Here is a 20537-nt window from a genome sequence, read left to right on the forward strand (position 1 = left end):
CAGTATAATGTGTCTGAGTGGGGTCTTCATGCTTCACTGCAGCATGGTATCTCAGTGGGCTAGTACTATAAAACCAGCTTCAGTCTGGGCTAGTACAAGCAGCCGCACATACACATACACACGCATGCACGTCGTCATATGAGCGAAATATTCTCAAGCACGACGTTAACCCAATTTCACCTCACCTCACCTAGAATATGTTCTTTGCTGAGATGGTGTAATCCCCAGTTATAGCATATGCTGCATGTTTCCAAAGCACATGCACTCAGCAATAGTCCAGCTATATGGCAGCGGTCAGTACATAATTGAGCCTGGACAAGAGAATCCAGTAATCAACAGCATGGGCATGACCACCCGATCCCGTTAGTCGCCTCCTACGACACGCATGGGTTACTGACTGACTGACTGACGCCGCTTTTAGCAATATTCCAGCAACATCACGGCGGGAAACACCAGAAATGGGCTTCACACATTGTACCCTTGTGGGGATTCGAACCCGGGTCTTCGGCGTGACGAGCCAACGCTTTAACCACTAGGCTACCCCACCGCCACCATGGGTTACTGAAGATCAATCAATTAATCGGATCAATTATCTTCAGAATTGTAAACGTCGTCAGTATGTAGTAGGTATGTGGACCAAAACGTAATCACTGATATGCTGAATAGGTTCATGTTCTGCAACTGCTATGTTCCCTTAAGTGAGTTTAGTATTACGCTGCACTCAGCAAGATGTTCCCTTTTGCACTGTGGTAGTTCCACAGGACGCTATGAAATATGGATCTGTGTTACCATTGGTAATTGATCGTGACCTTCCTGAGGAGTGACATTATAACTTTACCGTGCATCCATGAAATCAGGTTTCGCAAGGCAGAGACATTGTTAGAAGAATGTTAAAATGATTGGTACATCTCGCTCACTCATTACTTCTCCAATCCAAAACCTCTTTTCTAAATTGAATGTTATTTTTGTCAAAACGAGATGACATATATTCGATCTGGAAAGTTGATTGGCTTAAGTTGTATTTATCAAAGAATTCAATATAGCATGCAACAACGAATAAGGAAATGTGACCTAACCCTCACTAGCGTGTTGAATGAAGACACTGTTCTCTTGTATGACCTCACATGCCCTAGTGTATTTATGGAACACGATGTTCACTTGCATGACCAAATGCGTGGGGAATCGAACCTGGTTTTCGGCGTGGCGAACGAACGCTTTAGCCACAGGGCTACCCCACCGTCTCGGAACCACTGTAGATGAATGTGATGTACAAATAATGTTACAAGCGGCGTTGAATCTCTCACCATTCCATGCAGTATTGAGCCTTCAACTACTTGCCATACTAAACCACTCTTTCATACGGAGGTACTGAGGTCTACGGAAGCCTCTGAGGGCCATTCGTTATTTTTGTTCTTTTTCAGACATTTTAAGCTGTGAAATCTGAACTTTCAAGATAGATATGTTAACTTTCAAGATAATATGTTGATGAAAAGAAGAAATGAAAATTACGAAAGCCGTTTAGGACCAGTTTATCTTGAAATGTAAAGATATTCAGTTGAAATTTCAACATACTAACTAGAATTCTAACTTGAAATTTCAAGATCATATATCTTAAAATTTGAAATGAGTATCTTGAAACTTATATTTGAAATATACCACACCATAAAAGAAACATGACCCTCGAAGGCTTCCGAAAGCTGATAAAGATTAAATATGCTCTGTCGTTCATGATTCACGACAGGCCTGCATCCATATAACGCTGCACGGAGTAAATCGATATGCAAGCATGCTTTCAAGTGCATATACAGATAAACGGGGTGGTCAAAGTCATTCTACTCGTGTTCACCCGAAAGTTGAATTCCTGAAAAGATAAGCTGACGCAGAGTCGCTTTTCTCGGGGAATTGACCAAGGTGTGTCTTTAGTGCACAAAAATTCCCCGGAATACCTGACAGTATATATAGCCGCCACCTAATACCGTCAATATGTCTAACATGTATGTGACGTCATGCATATACCAAGCTCGTAGCTTGTAACGATGGCAAGTGTTGCAATGCTCTCCAGATTATGTATGGCTGTTCATGCATCACGTGACACCAAGTAAATCCCAAGTGTTTCGTAACTCAGGTATTAAATATTTGTGTTTTAATCAAATTTATTCATTTCGTTAATCGTTTTAAAACAAACAAACAGAAAAACGATAAATATATTGATTATGTAAAAGCAACAATCTTTCATTTGAAAATTATATTTTGCGGATTTTCCTTTTAAATGATTAAAATGATTTGAGATGTAGAAACTGAATAGAAACGTCGTTGGGTTTGCTACTAATGAAATGAGAGAATAATGGCAATGTGACAGACGCATGTGCGATCTAGGATAACAACAGCGTGAACTTTGTTATTTTCTTCCACTTTTTGTTAGCACATTCACCATAGATTCAATGATGACATGCATTGAGTGACACTGTCCAGCTAGGACTAAGACAAATCCCGTGTTCTGATTTTCTAATCTCTGAAATGCATATTGTGTCCCACTTCATTCTGCATTATATTTTCAAAAGAATACTTTGTCTCGGACTGTTTACTCCAAACACAGTTAACTACCATTATGACGATTCAGTATTGTTAAAAATATTTTATTGATTATTTACACTCACTCACTCATTGATTCCCTGCATATCTCTACTGCTCGGAATGTCATTTTTATCCAAACATGACAAAACCTTTATCTAGCGGTTGGTCAGATCCAGTTGGAGGACGTGAATTTGGAGACCGGTGAAGATCTGGGTGAGAATATGTCTCAAGCAACCCCTGCTTGTCGGAAGAGGCGACTAATAGGATGGGATTGTCAGGTTCGCTGAATTTGCTGACACATGCCATCGCATCCCCATTTCGTAGATCGTGCTCATGCTGTTGATCACTAGATTGTCTGGTCCAGACTCGACTATTTACAGACCACCGCCATAGCTAGAATAAGGAACAAACCAACCAACCAGCCTGAATTTGGTTTGGCTTCACTACGCATTGAACAGTGTCCTAGTGATATTATCATGAAGCGTGTCAGAAAGAAAGATTGAAGTGATGCAGCTTTCAGACGTTCACCACGTTGATGGAACCCACGAGGAAGGATGTGGTGCTTACCAACCAGGGCCCCGTTTCCCAAAGCTCTGGTAGCGCTACGACTATCGTAAGTGAATGTTGCAGTATGGGAGGTAGGAATGCTACGAGAAAGGTTACGAAATCTTAGGCTTACGAGAGCTTTGTGAAACGGGGCTCTGAAAAACAGTCTGGGTGCAAATTCGAATTTTAGATAAAAGATCTCGATCTGCCTTGGGCACGCTCAGCACATTCCGCCTTCCCGACCCTTGAAATAGAAACATGCAACTTCCTGTATTGATGTCAGCCACAGCCAGAGAGCAGTCATTGTACACAGAATGATTTACTTGGCGTTCCTTCCGGCTTCACCTAGACAATCGTGTCCTGGATTGCCAGCTCAACCAAACAGGTGAGACACTTTCTTATTCATTTATGTCTCAATATCATTGACACAATCACATAATATACACCGGGGTGTGGTACTGAACAGAGATCATTACAAAGGCCATATTGTGTAAGGTTGTACAGAAGTGCTTTGTGCGGAACGTTGCATCATGCATTGCGACTATACACACGTCTATGTATGTATGTGTGTATGTATGTATGTATGTATGTATGTATGTATGTATGTATGTATGTATGTATGTATGTATGTATGTATGTATGTATGTATGTATGTATGTATGTATGTATGTATGTATGTATGTATGTGTGTATGTATGTATGTGTGTGTATGTATGTATGTATGTATGTGTGTGCATGTATGTATGTGTGTATGTATGTATGTATGTGTGTGCGTATGTGTGTGCATGTGTATGTATGTATGTGTGTATGTGTGTATGTATGTATGTGTGTGTATGTATGTATGTATGTATGTGTGTGTATGTATGTATGTGTGTGCATGTATGTATGTGTGTATGTATGTATGTATGTATGTATGTTTGTATGTATGTGTGTGCGTATGTGTGTGTATGTGTGTATGTATGTATGTGTGTGTATGTATGTATGTATGAGTGTTTGCATGTGTGTATGTGTGTATGAATGTCTGTCTGTCTCTCTGTATGTATGTATGTATGTATGTTTGCATGCATGCATGCATGTATGTATGTATGTATGTATGTATGTATGTATGTATGTATGTATGTATGTATGTATGTATGTATGTATGTATGTATGTATGTATGTATGTATGTATGTATGTATGTATGTATGTATGTATGTATGTATGTATGTATGCGTTTGTAAGTGCGTTTGTATTTGTGTACACGCTCATGTATGTGGCTATATCTATTTGGGTAAGTGTGTGTGCGTGTGTAGATATTTGGATGTGGATATTGGTGTAGACGTGTATGGATGTGAATATGGGTGTAGACGTGTGCATGGGTGTAAATGTGTATGGATGTGGGTATAGATATGGGTGTATATTTATGGAAGTGGACATAAGTGTGTGTTTGTGTGGATATAACGCTGTATATGTACTTATGTGGATGTAGGTGTAGGTAGGCTTTCCTATTTTTCATTTAAACTACCAACACTGAGAATTCCACTGCCGCTTCAGACACGTAAATTTACATGTTGAGACATATAGTATTTGGGGATTATTATTTCCAGTGAATTACAGAATCTAGTTCGATCTATTGGGCTGAACCCCTTTTGAGATGCGAACCCACACTTTCAGATCCAGGCAACTAATCGCCAGCCCACAAAGTCAGCCAGCTAACCCACCCAATCACCCTATCAACAAAATTTAATGTCGGGCAACTGGTAATATGGATCCGTTTTCTGTACCATCCTTGAAGATCTCGTTTCCTGGCCGTTCTGATCTCAGCTGCTGAAGACTTTTGTGACAAACGGTATAAAAGGCAGCACAAAGAGCAGTTGAAAGACAGCATACATATACGTTCATTTTCTTAATCATTCTACCAATCTTGCGAGATATTTTCAAACATAACTAGCCTTTCTTCATCACTGAATGCATGAAGTTAAAAAATCAATGATGTTAAAAACTCTGTCAGTCATGAGCATACAATGCAGTAAAGTACACTTTCAGCTAATTGAGTCACTAAATTGAGTTCGTTATGACCGAAGTTCGCTATAAGTAGTTTACTGTATCCCTGGGGCTCTAAATAATACTGTTTTGACAAAATGGTGAGCTTGACATTGAACAAGGTGGAACTGCGTAAGCGCGCGCGTGCGTGCGTGCGCGTGTGTGTGTGGGGGGGTATGTGTGTATGTGTGTGAGATCAGATGTTGCCTCTAAAACACAAATATTAGACCCTTTCTCTTCACCGCAGTTGCTGGCAATCTACCCTTCAATCGCCCCTCAATCTGTACAGTTATTGCACGTGCTATTTCCTACTTTCAATAGTCTTGTTTCCCAGTTATGAATATACACTTTAAGACAAACTTTACGATGATCATATATATATTGAGTCAAAAAAGAAACTCCACATTCTTTCTTCAGGGCACTATAAAAGAACAAGAGATGGTAAGATGGTTAAATTGTTATTATTTCATTGCTGAGATCCGTGTGATGTATTCGATACACTGACAGTGCCATAATCAGTTCCATTAGGCTTGACCGCCGTTCCAAAACATGGGTATACAGAATGTCAAGTCACAAGAATAAAAATGGAAATTTCTCAGTTCAGTATCGTGTATGGCCGCCCCGCGCATTCACCACTGCCACACACCGTCTCCTCATCGACTGCCTGATGCGTGTGAAGACGTGGTTGGGGATTCTGCGCCATTGCTCTTGCAAGGCAGCGCCAAGTTCCTGCAAATTCTGAGGGTGGTTCCTAAGACCACGAAGCCTTCTCCCAAGTGCATCCCAAACGTGTTCTATTGGATTAAGGTCAGGGGACCTCGATGGCCAGTCCATGACGTTGATTCCAGCGTTTTGAAGGAAATTTCGTGTCAACATCGCGGTATGCGGCCGAGCATTATCATGCTGGAACTGTAGACCTGAGCCATGAGCCGCCATGAAAGGAACGAGTTCAGGGGTGAGCACCTGGTCGCGGTAAGCAGCAGCTGTGAGGTTTCCACGGATGACCAGAAGTCGGGAACGGTTGTTCCCATAGCAAGCACCCCACACCATGCAACTTCTGCCCCCGAATCTGTCGACTTCCTGTACACAACATTGGGCATACCGTTCACGACGTCGTCTCCAGACTCTATGCCTACCGTCCGCGTAACTGAGGGTAAACCTGGATTCATCGCTAAAGACGACTCGATTCCAATCTCTCTGGGTCCATCGGAGGTGACGTTGGGCCCACTGCAGACGTTGACGTTGATGAAACGGCGTCAATATTGGCCCACGATATGGACGTCGAGAAGGGAGATTGGCAGTCCGCAACCGATTTCGAATGGTCTGTGAGGACAGTCGACCTCTTAACATCTCAGCCCTGGTTCGTGTAGCCGGCAGAAACGTGTCACGTAGGTGACGTAGGACGATTTGACGGTCTTCTGTTCGTGACGTCACACGTGGACGACCCGACCTTGGGCGATCAGAAGTGGTGCCAGTTTGTTGTAGACGACCTCGCAAGTCATACACAGTACGACGGCTGCATCCCATTGCTCTTGCGACGTCAATAACTGATCTTCCCGCTTGCAGCATGCCAACGGCACGTTCACGTTGCACATTTGACAATCGTGGCCTTTCCAGTACCGTTAGAACTGTGGTTTAAAAGTGTTTTACCAATTCTTGAGGCTAATGCAAACACGTGCATATGAAGAAAACTTCGATGCGAAGATCATGTGATCGACTGCCCGTGCAAAACCTGATTTGCCACTCACGTCATTTGCACGACGAATGGATGGGTTTGAGTGGGTTTTGCTAACGTTGTTCTAGAGTCGAAAGATAGGGATCCCATCAGAGAAAAATTATTCATTATTTTTCAAATTACATTTTGTGAAGTTTCTTTTTTGAAAGATCAGTATATTTCTGATGGTTAAATTATACCACTTGTGTTAAGGCACTGTGATACTGCTAGTCTCCGTCTACAGGCTGGCAATATCCGTCTGACCCCCATGTCTGTGAGTGAGTGTGTGTGCGTGTCGGCATGTTTGCCTTTGTTTGTTTTTATCTCTTTGTCTATCTGTCTGTGTCTGATCGCCTGTAACGGTATGATCATATCTGGCAGTCTGCCCATGTATTTCGATATCTGTCTCTGTGCACACCAACTTACGTTGCCCCAAACGGAACACAATAAATCCTAACTGGGTGGGGGGTACACATTGATTGAGTACCGCCGTTCTGCTGCACCGTCCTTTCAAATCTAATATGGCTGCAACTATCATCTTTTGTATATTTCTGCATTCGTTGTCATGTTACTGTTGTGTGAGGTCACCATCAGATGCCTATACCAATAACTACATCTATCATTACACGTACCTCCACCATTACCACTACAACTTACCCCTACCCCACCCAGGTCTCTAGCCCAACCCCTATCACAACCCCAACCCCTACCCTTATCCATATCACAACTCCAACCACTACCCCTATCACAACCCTAACCCTATCACAATCTCAACCCCAACCCCTATCACAACCCTAACCCGTACCCCATCTCAGCCCCAACCCCTACCCCTATCACAACCCCAACCCCTACTCCTATCCAACCCCAACCCCTACACCTATCCCAACCCCAACCCCTTTACCTACCCCCTACACCTGCATCTACCCAAACCCCTACCCCTACACCTGCATCTACCCAAACCCCTACCCCTACACCTGCATCTACCCCAACCCCTACCCATACACCTGCATCTACCCTACCCCCTACACCTGCATCTGCCCCAACCCTTCCCCTACACCTGCATCTACCCCAACCCCTACCCATACACCTGCATCTACCCCAACCCCTACACCTACACCTGCATCTACCCCAACCCTACCAAAACACCTGCATCTACCCCAACCCCCTAGCCCTACACCTGCATCTACCCCAACCCCTACCCCTACACCTGCATCTACCCCAACCCCTTCCCTACACCTGCATCTACCCCAACCCCTACACCTACACCTGCATCTACAAATGATCATTGTCAAAATGTTGCTGGAGCCTGTGTCAAATCCATCTACACCTCCAAGTTTGAATATGTGTGAACAAATCTGGCTACGGACACGTCCTCTCACTCCATATGCGCGAAGCTGTCACCCGCCACACGCAAAACAGGACTGTGAATTACAAGACGGCACATGACATCGTGTGCTATATGACATCGTATGCTGTTTGACATTTGCTGTATGAGATCGTGTGTTGTATGGCATTGTGTGATGTATGGTATGACATCGTGGGTTGTATGACATCGTGTGCTGTATGACATCGTGTGCCGTATAGCATCGTCTGTTGTATATGGCACCATGCCCTGTAAGGCATCGTATGTTGTATGACATCATGTGCTGTATGACACCGTATGTTGTGTGACATCGTGTGCTGCATGACATTGTGTACAGTATGGCATCGTGCGCCGTGCGACATGGTGTGCTGCACACCACCGTGTGCTGTGTGACATGGTGTGCTCAGTGTCATCGTGTGTTGTATGATATCGGGAGCTATATGACATCGTGTGCTGTATGATATGACACCATGCACTGTATTGCATCGTGTGATGTTGGACATCATGTGCCGTATAACATTATGTGCGGTATGACATAATGTGTTGTATGACATCATGTCGTATGACATTAAGTGTCGTATGACATAATGTACCGTCTGACTTCATGTGCTGTGTGACATCATGTGCCGTATGACATTATGTGCCGTATGACATTATGTGATGTATGACATCATGTATTATATGACATTATGTGATGTATGACATCATGTCGTATGACATTAAGTGTTGTATGATATCATGTGCCGTATGACATCATGTGATGTGTGACATCATGTGATGTGTGACATCATGTGCCGTGTGACATTTTGTGCCGTATGACATTATATGCCGTATTACATTATGTGCTGTATGACATCATGTGGTGTATGACATTATGTGTTGTATGACACCATGTGCCGTATGACATTATTTGCATTACGATAGTATGTGCTGTATCACACTATGTTCTGTATGACATCATGTGCTGTATGACAGATTGTATGTATTATGTTGTGTGGTGCATGACATATCCTGTATGGCATCGTGTACTGTATGACGTGGTGTGTTGTATGGCATCGTGTGTTTTATGATTTGACACCATGTGCTGTATGAAATGGTGTGCTGCATGACATCGTGTGCTTTATGATTTGACACCATGTGCTGTATGACATGGTGTACTGTATGGCATCTTGTGCTTTGTGATATGACGCCATGTGCTGCATGACATGGTGTGCTTTATGATATGACACCGTGTGCTGTATGACACCGTGTGCTATATGCCATCGTGTGCGGTATGCCATCGTGTGCTGTATGATATCGTGTGCTATGTGACATGGTGTGCTATATGACACCGTGTGCTGTATGACATCGTGTGCTGTATGACACCGTGTGCTATATGACATGGTGTGCTTTATGACATCCTGTGCTGTATGACATCGTGTGCTGTATGACATTGTGTGCTTTATGACATCTTGTGCTGTATGACATCACGTGTTGTATGACATTGTGTGCTGGATGACATCATGTGCTGTATGACATCGTGTGCTGTATGACCACGTGTGCTTTATGACATCGTGTGATGTATGACACACTGTGCTATATGACATACTGTGCTGTATGACATCGTGTGCAGTATGACATTGGTGTGTTTTATTACGACCACAGTGACACGGTTGCTGTCTAACCACGGCGAGTGTCCGCAAAGAAAAAGAGCTTAAAGCTCGTGATAAAAAAGCTGATGTCAGCCTGTAAATCAACGATAATCCCCAAACTATCCCACTGTTAGCAAACATGTATGGGAGCGTTGTGTGTTGAAATGTTCTAGCTTCGACATGGAATGTGTATTGTGATTATAAAAACGGCGTTTTGTTAAATGCGCACGATTAAAGTTATACCGAGTGTACGAGTAAGTAGCCATGTGCTTTTAAAATGATACAGAACTTTGTTATATTTTTGATAACTCTTTCTCAGACAAGTAAAGGTCCTTGTATTCAGACCTGGATAGCTTCCCAGGAAACTGCGATGGCTGAGTGGGTTAGATCGCCCACTTTGTGTGTAGGCTGTTAGGTGCCTGACTCTGAGGTTGATGGGAATAATATCCCAGATGGGACTGAAACTAACAAAAGTACCAAAACCTGAACTTAACGGATAAAGTGTAGTCCCAAATATAACATATGTTACATTTTAACACTTTATACATGGCATTATGTATTCATGTTGTTGGAGGGGCGGTGGGGTAGCTTAGTGATTAAAAGCGTTGGCTCGTCACGCCGAAGACCCGGGTTCGATTCCCCACATGGGTACAGTGTGTGAAGCCCATTTCTGGTGTCTCCCGCCGTGATGTTGCTGGAATATTGCTAAAGCGGCGTTAAACCACACTCATTCACTCACTCACTCATGTTGGTCAAATTTAATGGATTGGACAATTGAACATGTTGGTCTTTAACGTGTTCGCTGGCGTTGTCGCATGAAACCATGAGTTTTAAAAGACACACCTGTTACTTGACTAACTCTCGCTAGTGGGGTGATAAACACATTACCCGCTTTGATATGTATTAGACATCTCTGTTAGGTCACAGCATGACATTCCAGTGGGTAATGCCATACAATCGATAACATGTCAACGTTACAATGTCAGCGACTAACTAGGAGTCCACATGAAGTGTGGATTTAGACAGCTGCACAACCGCCCAAAAACCCTCGTGGACTAAATTATAACCCACGCACGAAATACCGGCGTAGCTCTGATCAGAATACTAGATTTGATCCGATAATACTGTTTGGCCGGAGCTATTTTTGTCAGTAACCAAACAAGTAAACTGTGCCCTAAATTCAGTTCGATTCTCGAGGAAAAGTTCAGTTGGGAATGCATATGACAGCCTAGGGGAAGAAAACACTCCACAACAAAGTGATTTCATTAGAGAAAAGATTCTTTTGCGTCCCAGGTGCATGGTATGCTCTTTTCTGTCCAGAACAGCCACTTCACTAATTTCAAGTCGGAAGGTGTAACGTTTATTCATTGGGCGACAGATCTAAAGCGACACTGGTGGAATTCAAGTTACCTGGGCTCAGATGTACCTCAAGCTCCTAAAGGACATTTACAAATACAAACATATTTTATTTGTTTCATCTCTTTCCCGTACAAATGGATTCAAGATGGCAGACATGTTATCACCTGGATTTGAGATATTAGTCATGTTATTGCATATTGTCTCTTATCGCAAGCAACACACTCTACACCTTACTGAGGCTGGTTCATATAACTGATCATACCCGTGAGACTAAGTTTCTGCCAATTCACTTCATGCTGGTAAGAAAATATATATCAATCTTATTTTCTTTGTAGTGGAGGCCATAGACCCAGGCTACATTTCAGTATTACAGAGCGATACATATGTGCATATATAGTTCTTAAGACAATAAGTAAATTAACAAAATATAGAAGAGGAAATATGATATTATTGGCACAGGAGTGAGCTATATAAGAGAGTATCTTAGGGTTCGATGTGCATGTGTCGATATTACTCACATGTATTAGGATGTTGAAAAATGGAGCAGGGGATAGATGCATGAATGTTATTGTTGTTATATTTAAATATTCTGGAGCATAATGTTCTTTTCATTGTTTATATCGAACGTTGTTTACGTAAATTAGATATTAAGATATTTCTTAAAGTGACACGACCAGATCGATATATGTGTGTCGTCAGACATACCTTCTGAAATTTCATCCGCTATGTTCATTGAAAAGTGTTTGGTTTTTCTCCCTGGAAAACAAGGATAATTCTCCTGTGTTTGTCACATATTTGAATCTAAAAGTAACTATGTATCATATGATGCCGCATTTAGAAGTATTCAAGCAATATCACTGCAGCTACAACGAGATATGGGAATCGTGTTTTGTACACATATGATAATCGAATCTGCATCGTTAGTGTGACGAGCCAACGCATTAAACCATGGCCATCTCACTACCCTGTCTCATAAGGTTCAAGTTCGACTCGTGATGGAATGTCTAGAGTTGTGCAAACGTTTGGTATGCAACCATTCCACCATTGTGAATGAAACATTTTCATTTGGCATAATGTGGTATACTCTTGAATATGGTCAAAACAAAACAGTTGTCCAATACCGACGGCAAGTTACATCAGAAATCATGCCAGATTACATTCTTGGCCATCTCAGACTTGAACTTGTTCCCACAGTCTAAAGACAAACTCATGTACGATTCTGGAGAGTCCTGAGCACGAAGAGTTATGCATCAACTTCACAATGATAGTATTACGTCAAAGTGTTCTGCGATGAAACTTGTTTTGATTATGAAACCGATTAAATAATGGGAACAAGATAAGATTTTCACGTTTAGACGTACTGCATGATATTTGATATGATGCGTGAATGTTTGCCCATGTCAAGAGTTCCCATATTATAACTATGTCGCTAACGTGGGAAGAGAATATACTAATCTCACTATTTATTTTCGTTTTCAGTTGAAAACAATGCTCAATCAAAATCACCTACTTCTTTTGCTGGGTCTGGCTGGGTTTTTTATCAGTGGTAAGTATTTTAATGTTCATGCTACATTATGAGAAGACGCCAGATTCAATATTCATAACTTCAGTTATCACAACGGTTTACAGCTTTCTTTGTGAATCTTATCAGCTTTCACATTGATTTCGTTCAATAGATATATTTGATTATGAGAACTGATATATCAAAATATTACTCTTATTGAAACAGATACATTGCAAGTGATCGCAGGGCGTTATATTGCACAGCCAAGTAATTCTATCTGAGTGTATGATTCCATACGCTTACAAAGCGGATATTGTTAAATGTACTGTGACATTAACAGTTAGCTATGCTTATTTATTTCTTTCTGTAACGAAATACCATCCGTCTGTTCTTCTCTGGTCTAAGGATAGGAATAACAAGATGCCTATTATTACTCCGTGTGGTTAACGAATTGTCATTCCGACAGAATTTGAATCAATACCCGGTCTGTTGTCATTTTTAATGGTTCCAAATTCAATTTTCCAAATGGTCAATTTTCACTTCGATCGATAAATATTCCATCCTGCAGTCAACTTGTGAGCAGTCATAGTACAGTCACATATCAGTCGGTTTCAAATACAGTCATGGTCACTATAAACACACGTCACAACAACGATGAGGAATTCCCCATGTTCCCGAGTTGTGGTTCAGGTGAACAATTGACTTTCCTTCGCATGTGTTTGTGACGGAACATCCAGTATCATCAATATTAGACATTTATCCATAAAATGTGCTTATGATATAGTCGAAGATATACAATGTATTCTGCTTTTACTGAGAGATGTATTCTATAGCCACTTACCAATGTGTTATGATGCATTGCTTATGTGCATTTGGTATTTCATCAACTGCCATTTGTTCTGATTGCATAATTTCTTCTCCATTAGATGGTATTCTATCGAGTATACTTGTTTTATGTTTTCTAAGTTGCAGAAGTAAGTAGATGATTTTTCTTCATATCTTACATGTTTTAAAATTGCAGTTCTTCATTGTTTTCAATTCTTTCGCAAAAAAAGAATAATTAATTTACCAACAGGTTCTTCGCCAGTTCTCAGAAAATTATGTCTAAATGGTAATGAGTTTTGTGCTAGTTCCAATGTTGCGCTTTCATTCTTTTTGCATGTTTCGTTGGTAGTTGTGTTTTTGTATAGTTTGCTTACAATATATTCGGTATAAATTAGGTATTGGCACAGTCAATAGTTCGGTCTCCAGTAACCTTTATCGCAATGTTTAGCAGTAGAGAAGTAATGTGGCAACAAAGTCTGCTTTGTGACTTAATGTGATCTGCTCGAATATGTGTAAATTTAATTATATACATTGTATACATCAAGAAGCCAAATTACTGTGTTTCTGATTGAAGATCCCAGTTCATTCTCGTGGTGATGAGGTCATTTTGTGTAAGGTAGCCATGAAGGGGATAGTTAGTCAACTAAATGATATTGGCGACACCGCCGGAAGTGTTTTATAAATTCTAATGCATTACAAAATGAACAAAAGATTGGCAAACGTTAACTTATTATCATTTTTTAGTACATGCTTTTCGTTGATTCCATTCAGATATTTCAATGACAACAAGTGCAGTTTCCACATCTACAACGGCAGGGACACCTATATCCACAGATAACGTTAGGATATGTAGAATTGCTTCAGTACTTACACATGCTTTCATCCACTCGCCACGTGCTTCATGTCATCAAAACCCAATATTTTATATTGCGATAATGCCTCCTTGCAATTAAAATTTCCAGGCCAGCAATGTCGGACGCCATAACAATAAAATCGATATTTTGCTTTGCTAAGTCGACACTATACACTTAAACATCTTGTGGCATTAGGAGGTAGGGCTTATCAAGATTTTAAAATTTAATTATTTGATATAAGTATCATTTGCCTTTAGTTGAAGTATCATCTACTTATAGGTAACGCATCGTCTACGTAGAAGTAAAGCACCTGTTAGGTGAAGTAAAGTATCATCTTCATAGACGTGAAGTATCTTCTGCGTTGATGTAAAGTATCATTATCGTGGAAGTAAAGTATCAACTATGTGAAACAAACTATCATCTACGCAGGTGTGGGATAACGTGGAAGGAATGTATCTTCTAGGTAAATGTAAGAATCACCTAGTAAATAGTAGGAAAATGTCCCTGGTTTCAAAAGACTGCAATGAACATTCCTCCTTACACCTAAATTTATAGTTTGTGTCCCAGACACTCGAAAATGAATTCAAGGAACTCCAGCTTAATTCCAGAATTTTGGAAGTAAGATTTATTCAGGACTCTTTTCGAACTTTTTAGGAATAAACTTATGGTACATATTTTTCTAAAGCAGGTAACTTTATTTCGACGACAAATTTTCAGCCAAACATTATATTCCTACAATCATCTACAGTAGATGGCTCTGTTACATCATTAACACCTACAACGGAATATTATGTTTCATTCACGAGCAATCTCTACACCAACTCATGTTCCAGGTGCTGCTCAAATAGATTCCACATGTCCGGGTGGTGTTGGTCTATTTGGAACGAGCTACACTATTGTAGGTGACAGAAGCAACTATACAGGATTTGTATGGGTTCGACCAAGTGATGACCGTAATGTCGTCATCTGCAACCCCAGCTGCAGCCCTGTGGAAGGATATAAAGCAACCAACGATACACCTTCTGCACTCACCATCGAAAGTGTTGAGAAGATAGATGCAGGGACTTGGAGCATAGTGGACGCAAAGGACCCGGGTGTTTTTGTGGACGTGTGTAAGCTGACGGTAGCAAGTGAGTACTTACACAATGCACTTCGAAATAGTATAGATCAATAGATCTGGCCATGAACACGTTACATTTACTTGATCTAGCCATAAACCTTTTTTGATAAAAGAACAGGTTCCATGCAACCTATGATCGGATAAATAGGCTCGGAGGTCGGACTTTGTGATTCTCCTTACTTGTTAGTATCCCAACTGACTTGATCGATGTTCACGTAATAATATGGCTGTCTAGTCATTGAACGTTATATAGACAGTTGGAATAGTGCAAGTTGCGGTGTTAAAAATAAAGTGATCTTGGATTAGCCTCGGGATCATGAAGCTGTCTAAAGTTCATAAGGCATCTTAATTCTTAAAATTTAAACTTCAGACAAACGCGTGTCTTCAATCGGGGATCACGAAGCTCAATCTGTGACAACATCTAAAGTCTAAAACCAAATTTAATCTTAAGTCCAAAGGATGCCCCAGAGTAGACTTAAGGCACACATTTGCAGTGGAAGTGACTTGACTGTTCATGGACAAACGTGGAAATATTGCCTTTTATCTTACCTTCATGTAAAATACTTTACTTTCATTGGTCAATGACGCTTTAAAAAGGGTGACAACTGGAAAAATATTACCCACTACCACGGTAACCGCCAAGCTCTCCGCCGAAAAGCTGAAGCGCTAACAATCGTATGACGTAATAATATGACGAATGCCGTGCCCGGAGTTCGAAAACCGTTCGATCAGCTGTTAATATGTTCACTTTGTACAGATTTTTTTTACCGACTTTCACTGCTTTGTTTAATTTTTTTTGTACATTGAGTGGTTTGCACACTCAACTTAAACATTATTAACAATTTTTGTAGCAGTTTTATGTCATATAGTCGGTAGCGATCTTTAACTAAATAAAACGATATCTTGTACATTTAACACATGTCGGTAAGATAAATACGTTGTATGCTTCTCCCTCGGTAATACGGTACTGATGTACGCCTCTTTGTAGCAATGTCATCCCTCGCCTACCGGCTCGGGTGTCAATGCTACAAAGAGGCGTACATCAGACCGTATTACCCTCGAGAGAAGCGTACAACTTATAAAATGCCGTCATTCTGTAAGTGCTCGTATCGTGAATACCCTAAGGGTGAATAGTAAAGTTACCCACATGCACCAGCTTAACGTTCCACGTCTTTTGTCTGGTAGATGACTTTGTCTGAACATATAACGAAGAACATGGTATGCAACCGCACGTTGAATATATATTGTTAACGACGTCCGAAAATATGCATGTAGCCGTACCATAGGTAAATGTCGAGGACAAATACTTCTCGAAATGTAAACATGGGTTACGATTGAAGGTGCGGTTCATATGTTGCAGATGTAATATGTGCATGTGAATGTTTGACAGTTAACGAATAAATTGGCTATATGTCAATCTGCTCCTGACCAAATTCATAATGTCAGTTTGGAGTATGATAACGTTGAGCATATTTTCCATCAACAGAAACTCCCGAATGTACCGTTAGCAGCGATGGAGCCACTGACGCTCTTGACCTTGACACGACCCTGCTACTCACAGTGAATGTGACCGACTACTATTGTTCCGAACTAACTGGCTTGAGTCTTATTACTGGTGCTGTCTTGGAGACGCTGAAGGTGAACCACAACGTCAGTCACATCACTTCCGACGTTATTAACCAAACCGTCAGTATAAACCTTTCAAGTCTTGGCGACGTCAGAGTGAGGTTTATGTGTGACGACACTAGTTATAATCTGAGCTGTCGTGGAGTTCAAAGGTTGTTAAAAAGTGAGTTTGCATTTCTGGTTGGTCATCACTAGTTATTCGTATTTAAAACATAGTGCTTGAATCATTTATTTTCTCTATTTATATTCTTGGTATTAATGTACAGTAATCCTTTCTGATGAATAATATTTTTTCTTCAGATGCCATGTTTATTTCTCATTCATTCATTCATTCAGTCATTCATCCATTTGAAACTTTCCTTTTCATTACAATTGATATTATTCATCTACTGCATCAGGTCCACCACAGTGCAACATAAGCAGTGACACAGGCACCAACGCTCTAGAACTTGGTACAAACCTCACCCTGACAATGGACCTCAGAGGGTACTACTGTTCTCAACAAGCTGGGTTTGATCTCACAACTGGCAGCGTCACAGACGTCTTGTTACAAAACCAGACAACGAACAACATCACAGACACTGTCCAGCACCACTCCTTCAACGTCACATCTGACCGCTTTGGAGACGTCAGTGTCATATTCAGATGTGATAGCAGCAGCAAACCTCTTACTTGCGGTGGAGTTTCCAAGCTCACAGGTCGGTCCTCTATCGTAATACTATCAATGTAAGATGTTTATACAGGGAAAATCATTTAAAGAACCATCGAGCATAATTCTAAAACGATTTCAAAATTTAAATCCATTCTTTGTGCCAAAAAGGTTGATTGATGTGACAACATTCAACATTATTACATTTCAGAATGTGTAACGAATTTCGAAATTGGACGCCTCGGTTACAAATATCGAGTCTGATATTATTATCTTCTTTGACAACATTCAAATCAGTGGACAAGAGCAATGTCTGCACAATACATGCTGAGATTTCAATAAAGGCTCTAAGTGCCACCAGAAAGACGATATAAGGCGTGATGATGAATTTGGCCTCCATTCTAGTGATATTATATTATTTTAACGTTCCAGGAACATTGCTGTAATGGTGTCTTATCTCAATCCCTTTTGAAATCGACCTAAAATGCTTTTCACTCACCTTTCTACCCTCTCGTAATTACAACCGATTTCCACAAATATTCTCTCAACCTAAAAAGGATACAATGTTCCCTCTGTAGCTGCTACAACAACTACAACACCTGGGTCGACAGGTAGGTACTTACTGTCCTCCAACACAACTTTAGCTGATACCTTAACATCCTGATCTATCTGTTCTAGGTAACCTGAATATTTACTTTGTACAGAGATATAACAATAAGCATGTTTTCAGAAGTTAAATCTTCCATGTCGACAGCTAATGCCTTCACACGTCCCTGGGTGTCTTAAAGTTAGAATGAGGACACAGCAATGTGTCCGTCGTGGGAAAAGAACTTCATCGTCAGATTCAATGTAGTTTTAAAATGTATCAATGTATTTTGACTTTGGCTGGTAATTAAGCATACTTTGATATAAGTAATCCGAACCTTGATATTTCCCAGTGAGGGAGTATTTATTCTATAAATATCTCATATCTTGGAAACTTCATTTGAAACAAAACCGTATCTTCAAAATCGCATGGCATGGTGCACTCTGGAAAATAACATACAATTATTCAACTACTCAAACTTAAACCATTTTTGAAAGCTGTTTCTTAAGGAAAACCTTTGAATTAATCCCAGTTTTTTATTTCTGTTGGCTGTGTTTCATACAAAAAGTACAACGCATTCTTTTAGCATACTTCTCAATCACCTTTGTTGAAAATGCGTCAAATTACTTTCGAGTGTAACTGATGTCGTTTAGTTGAGAACTTGTTACAGAGTAGTGCTTTCGTATTTCCATTTTTCTATTTAAGAAACAAGTACCAACAATTCTAACAGCAGCATGCAAACAAGCTCACCATCGCCATCGCCATCGCCATCGCCATCGCCATCGCCATCTGAGGGGTCGACAACACCCAAAAGTACCACTTCTACTACTGAATCATCGCCAACAGACCTCACCCTGGGACTTGCTATAGTAGGACTACCAGTATTCATTTGTGTTCTTGCACTTATTGTTATTGCATGCATTTACCAAATGAAAAGGCTGAAAAACATTGGAAAGTAAAATCGCATCAGGAAGCCGTGGTTCTCATAATACAAACAAAGGAGGTCAAGAAATGAGTTTGTCAAAAACCGACCCAGAACAACAAAAAGTTGACTGATTGAGGCCCTGAGCTGCCAACAGTAATGTACTTTCCAGTTGTCTCCACACTGGTGCCTTCCACGATAACTGAAATAATTTTCATAAGCATATTTCTTCGACTTAGTCACTGGTTACATATATGTAACACAAATATTTGGGTTTTTTTAATCTTCTTGACGAACAGGCCAGATGTATTGCCTAGGCAAACTATACCGATTCCCGAGGATATAAGGTTATAATTTAGGATGTAGGAATAAGCCAATAATCACATTAAACGATACATATGGACACTTATCTAAAGGAACCTCGCACTAAAACAGAGATTTCCATGAATAAGTAGGATCTTAAAAGTAGCTAAAGAATGGTAACGCGGTTTTTCTTAATCATTTTTTGCTAGGTGCAACAGAAGAATAAATGGACCGGGCCTAAAGTAGGACACTAATGCTCGAATCATGTTTAGAAATCCTTTTAGAAATTTTTGATCAAATATGGACTTCAGGGAATTTCCCAACTTCGTGGCTCAATGCCATTGTAGTCCCTATTCCAAAACCTGGCCGAGATGATACTGATCCGTCTAATTACAGACCAATCTCTTTAACAAGTTGTGTCTGTAAAACTATGGAACGAATGGTAAACAATAGATTAACATGGTATCTTGAAACCAATAACCTTATAACCAATATTCAATGTGGTTTCAGGAGAAGTCGTAGTACCAATGATCATTTGGTACGACTAGAATCCTTCGTACAAAATGCAATAGTAAATAAACAACATGCCGTATCGATATTCTTTGATCTCGAGAAAGCATACGATACAACCTGGAAGCATGGCATTTTGAAGGATTTACATGATTTTGGTTTGAGGGGTCGTTTACCTCTTTTTATTTCACATTTTTTAACCGACAGGCAATTTCAAATCCGAGTGAGTTCTACCCTGTCTGACCATTAATAATCAGGATCAGGGTGTCCCACAAGGCAGTTTTTGTCTGTAACATTATTTAGTATTAATATCAACAGTTTATCCAAGGTTTTAAATGATTTGATCGATGGATCACTTTTTGTGGATGATTTTAATATTTCTTGTCGCCGTAAGAATATGCATACTATTGAACGGCAATTGCAGTTGT

The 20537-nt window shown here is 40.5% G+C and overlaps 1 protein-coding gene across 9 annotated transcripts; it reads left to right on the forward strand.

Moving 5' to 3' along the window:
- The first annotated feature begins 3413 nt into the window (after window positions 1-3413).
- LOC124273293 (mucin-5AC-like) lies at window positions 3414-19519 on the forward strand. Of its 9 annotated transcripts, none has more exons than XM_046708529.1 (8): window positions 3414-3505; window positions 12690-12756; window positions 14311-14373; window positions 15227-15523; window positions 17000-17302; window positions 17538-17837; window positions 18346-18399; window positions 19080-19519. In XM_046708529.1, exons 2-8 carry the CDS (start codon window positions 12699-12701, stop codon window positions 19331-19333), a joined length of 1329 nt encoding a protein of 442 aa, XP_046564485.1. In that variant the 5' UTR covers window positions 3414-3505; window positions 12690-12698; the 3' UTR covers window positions 19334-19519. The 9 variants fall into 9 exon arrangements, with proteins under 9 accessions (XP_046564485.1, XP_046564489.1, XP_046564484.1 ...); XM_046708528.1 differs by lacking the exon at window positions 3414-3505 and adding an exon at window positions 11184-11509; XM_046708534.1 differs by lacking the exons at window positions 3414-3505; window positions 19080-19519 and adding exons at window positions 11184-11509; window positions 18577-19057 and having other exon boundaries at window positions 18346-18486.
- The last annotated feature ends 1018 nt before the right edge of the window (window positions 19520-20537 follow it).

This window comes from Haliotis rubra, unplaced genomic scaffold, assembly GCF_003918875.1.
Source record: "Haliotis rubra isolate DU_JTF1 unplaced genomic scaffold, ASM391887v1 Scf1791, whole genome shotgun sequence".
In the NCBI taxonomy this organism is placed as follows: Eukaryota; Metazoa; Mollusca; class Gastropoda; order Lepetellida; family Haliotidae; genus Haliotis; species Haliotis rubra.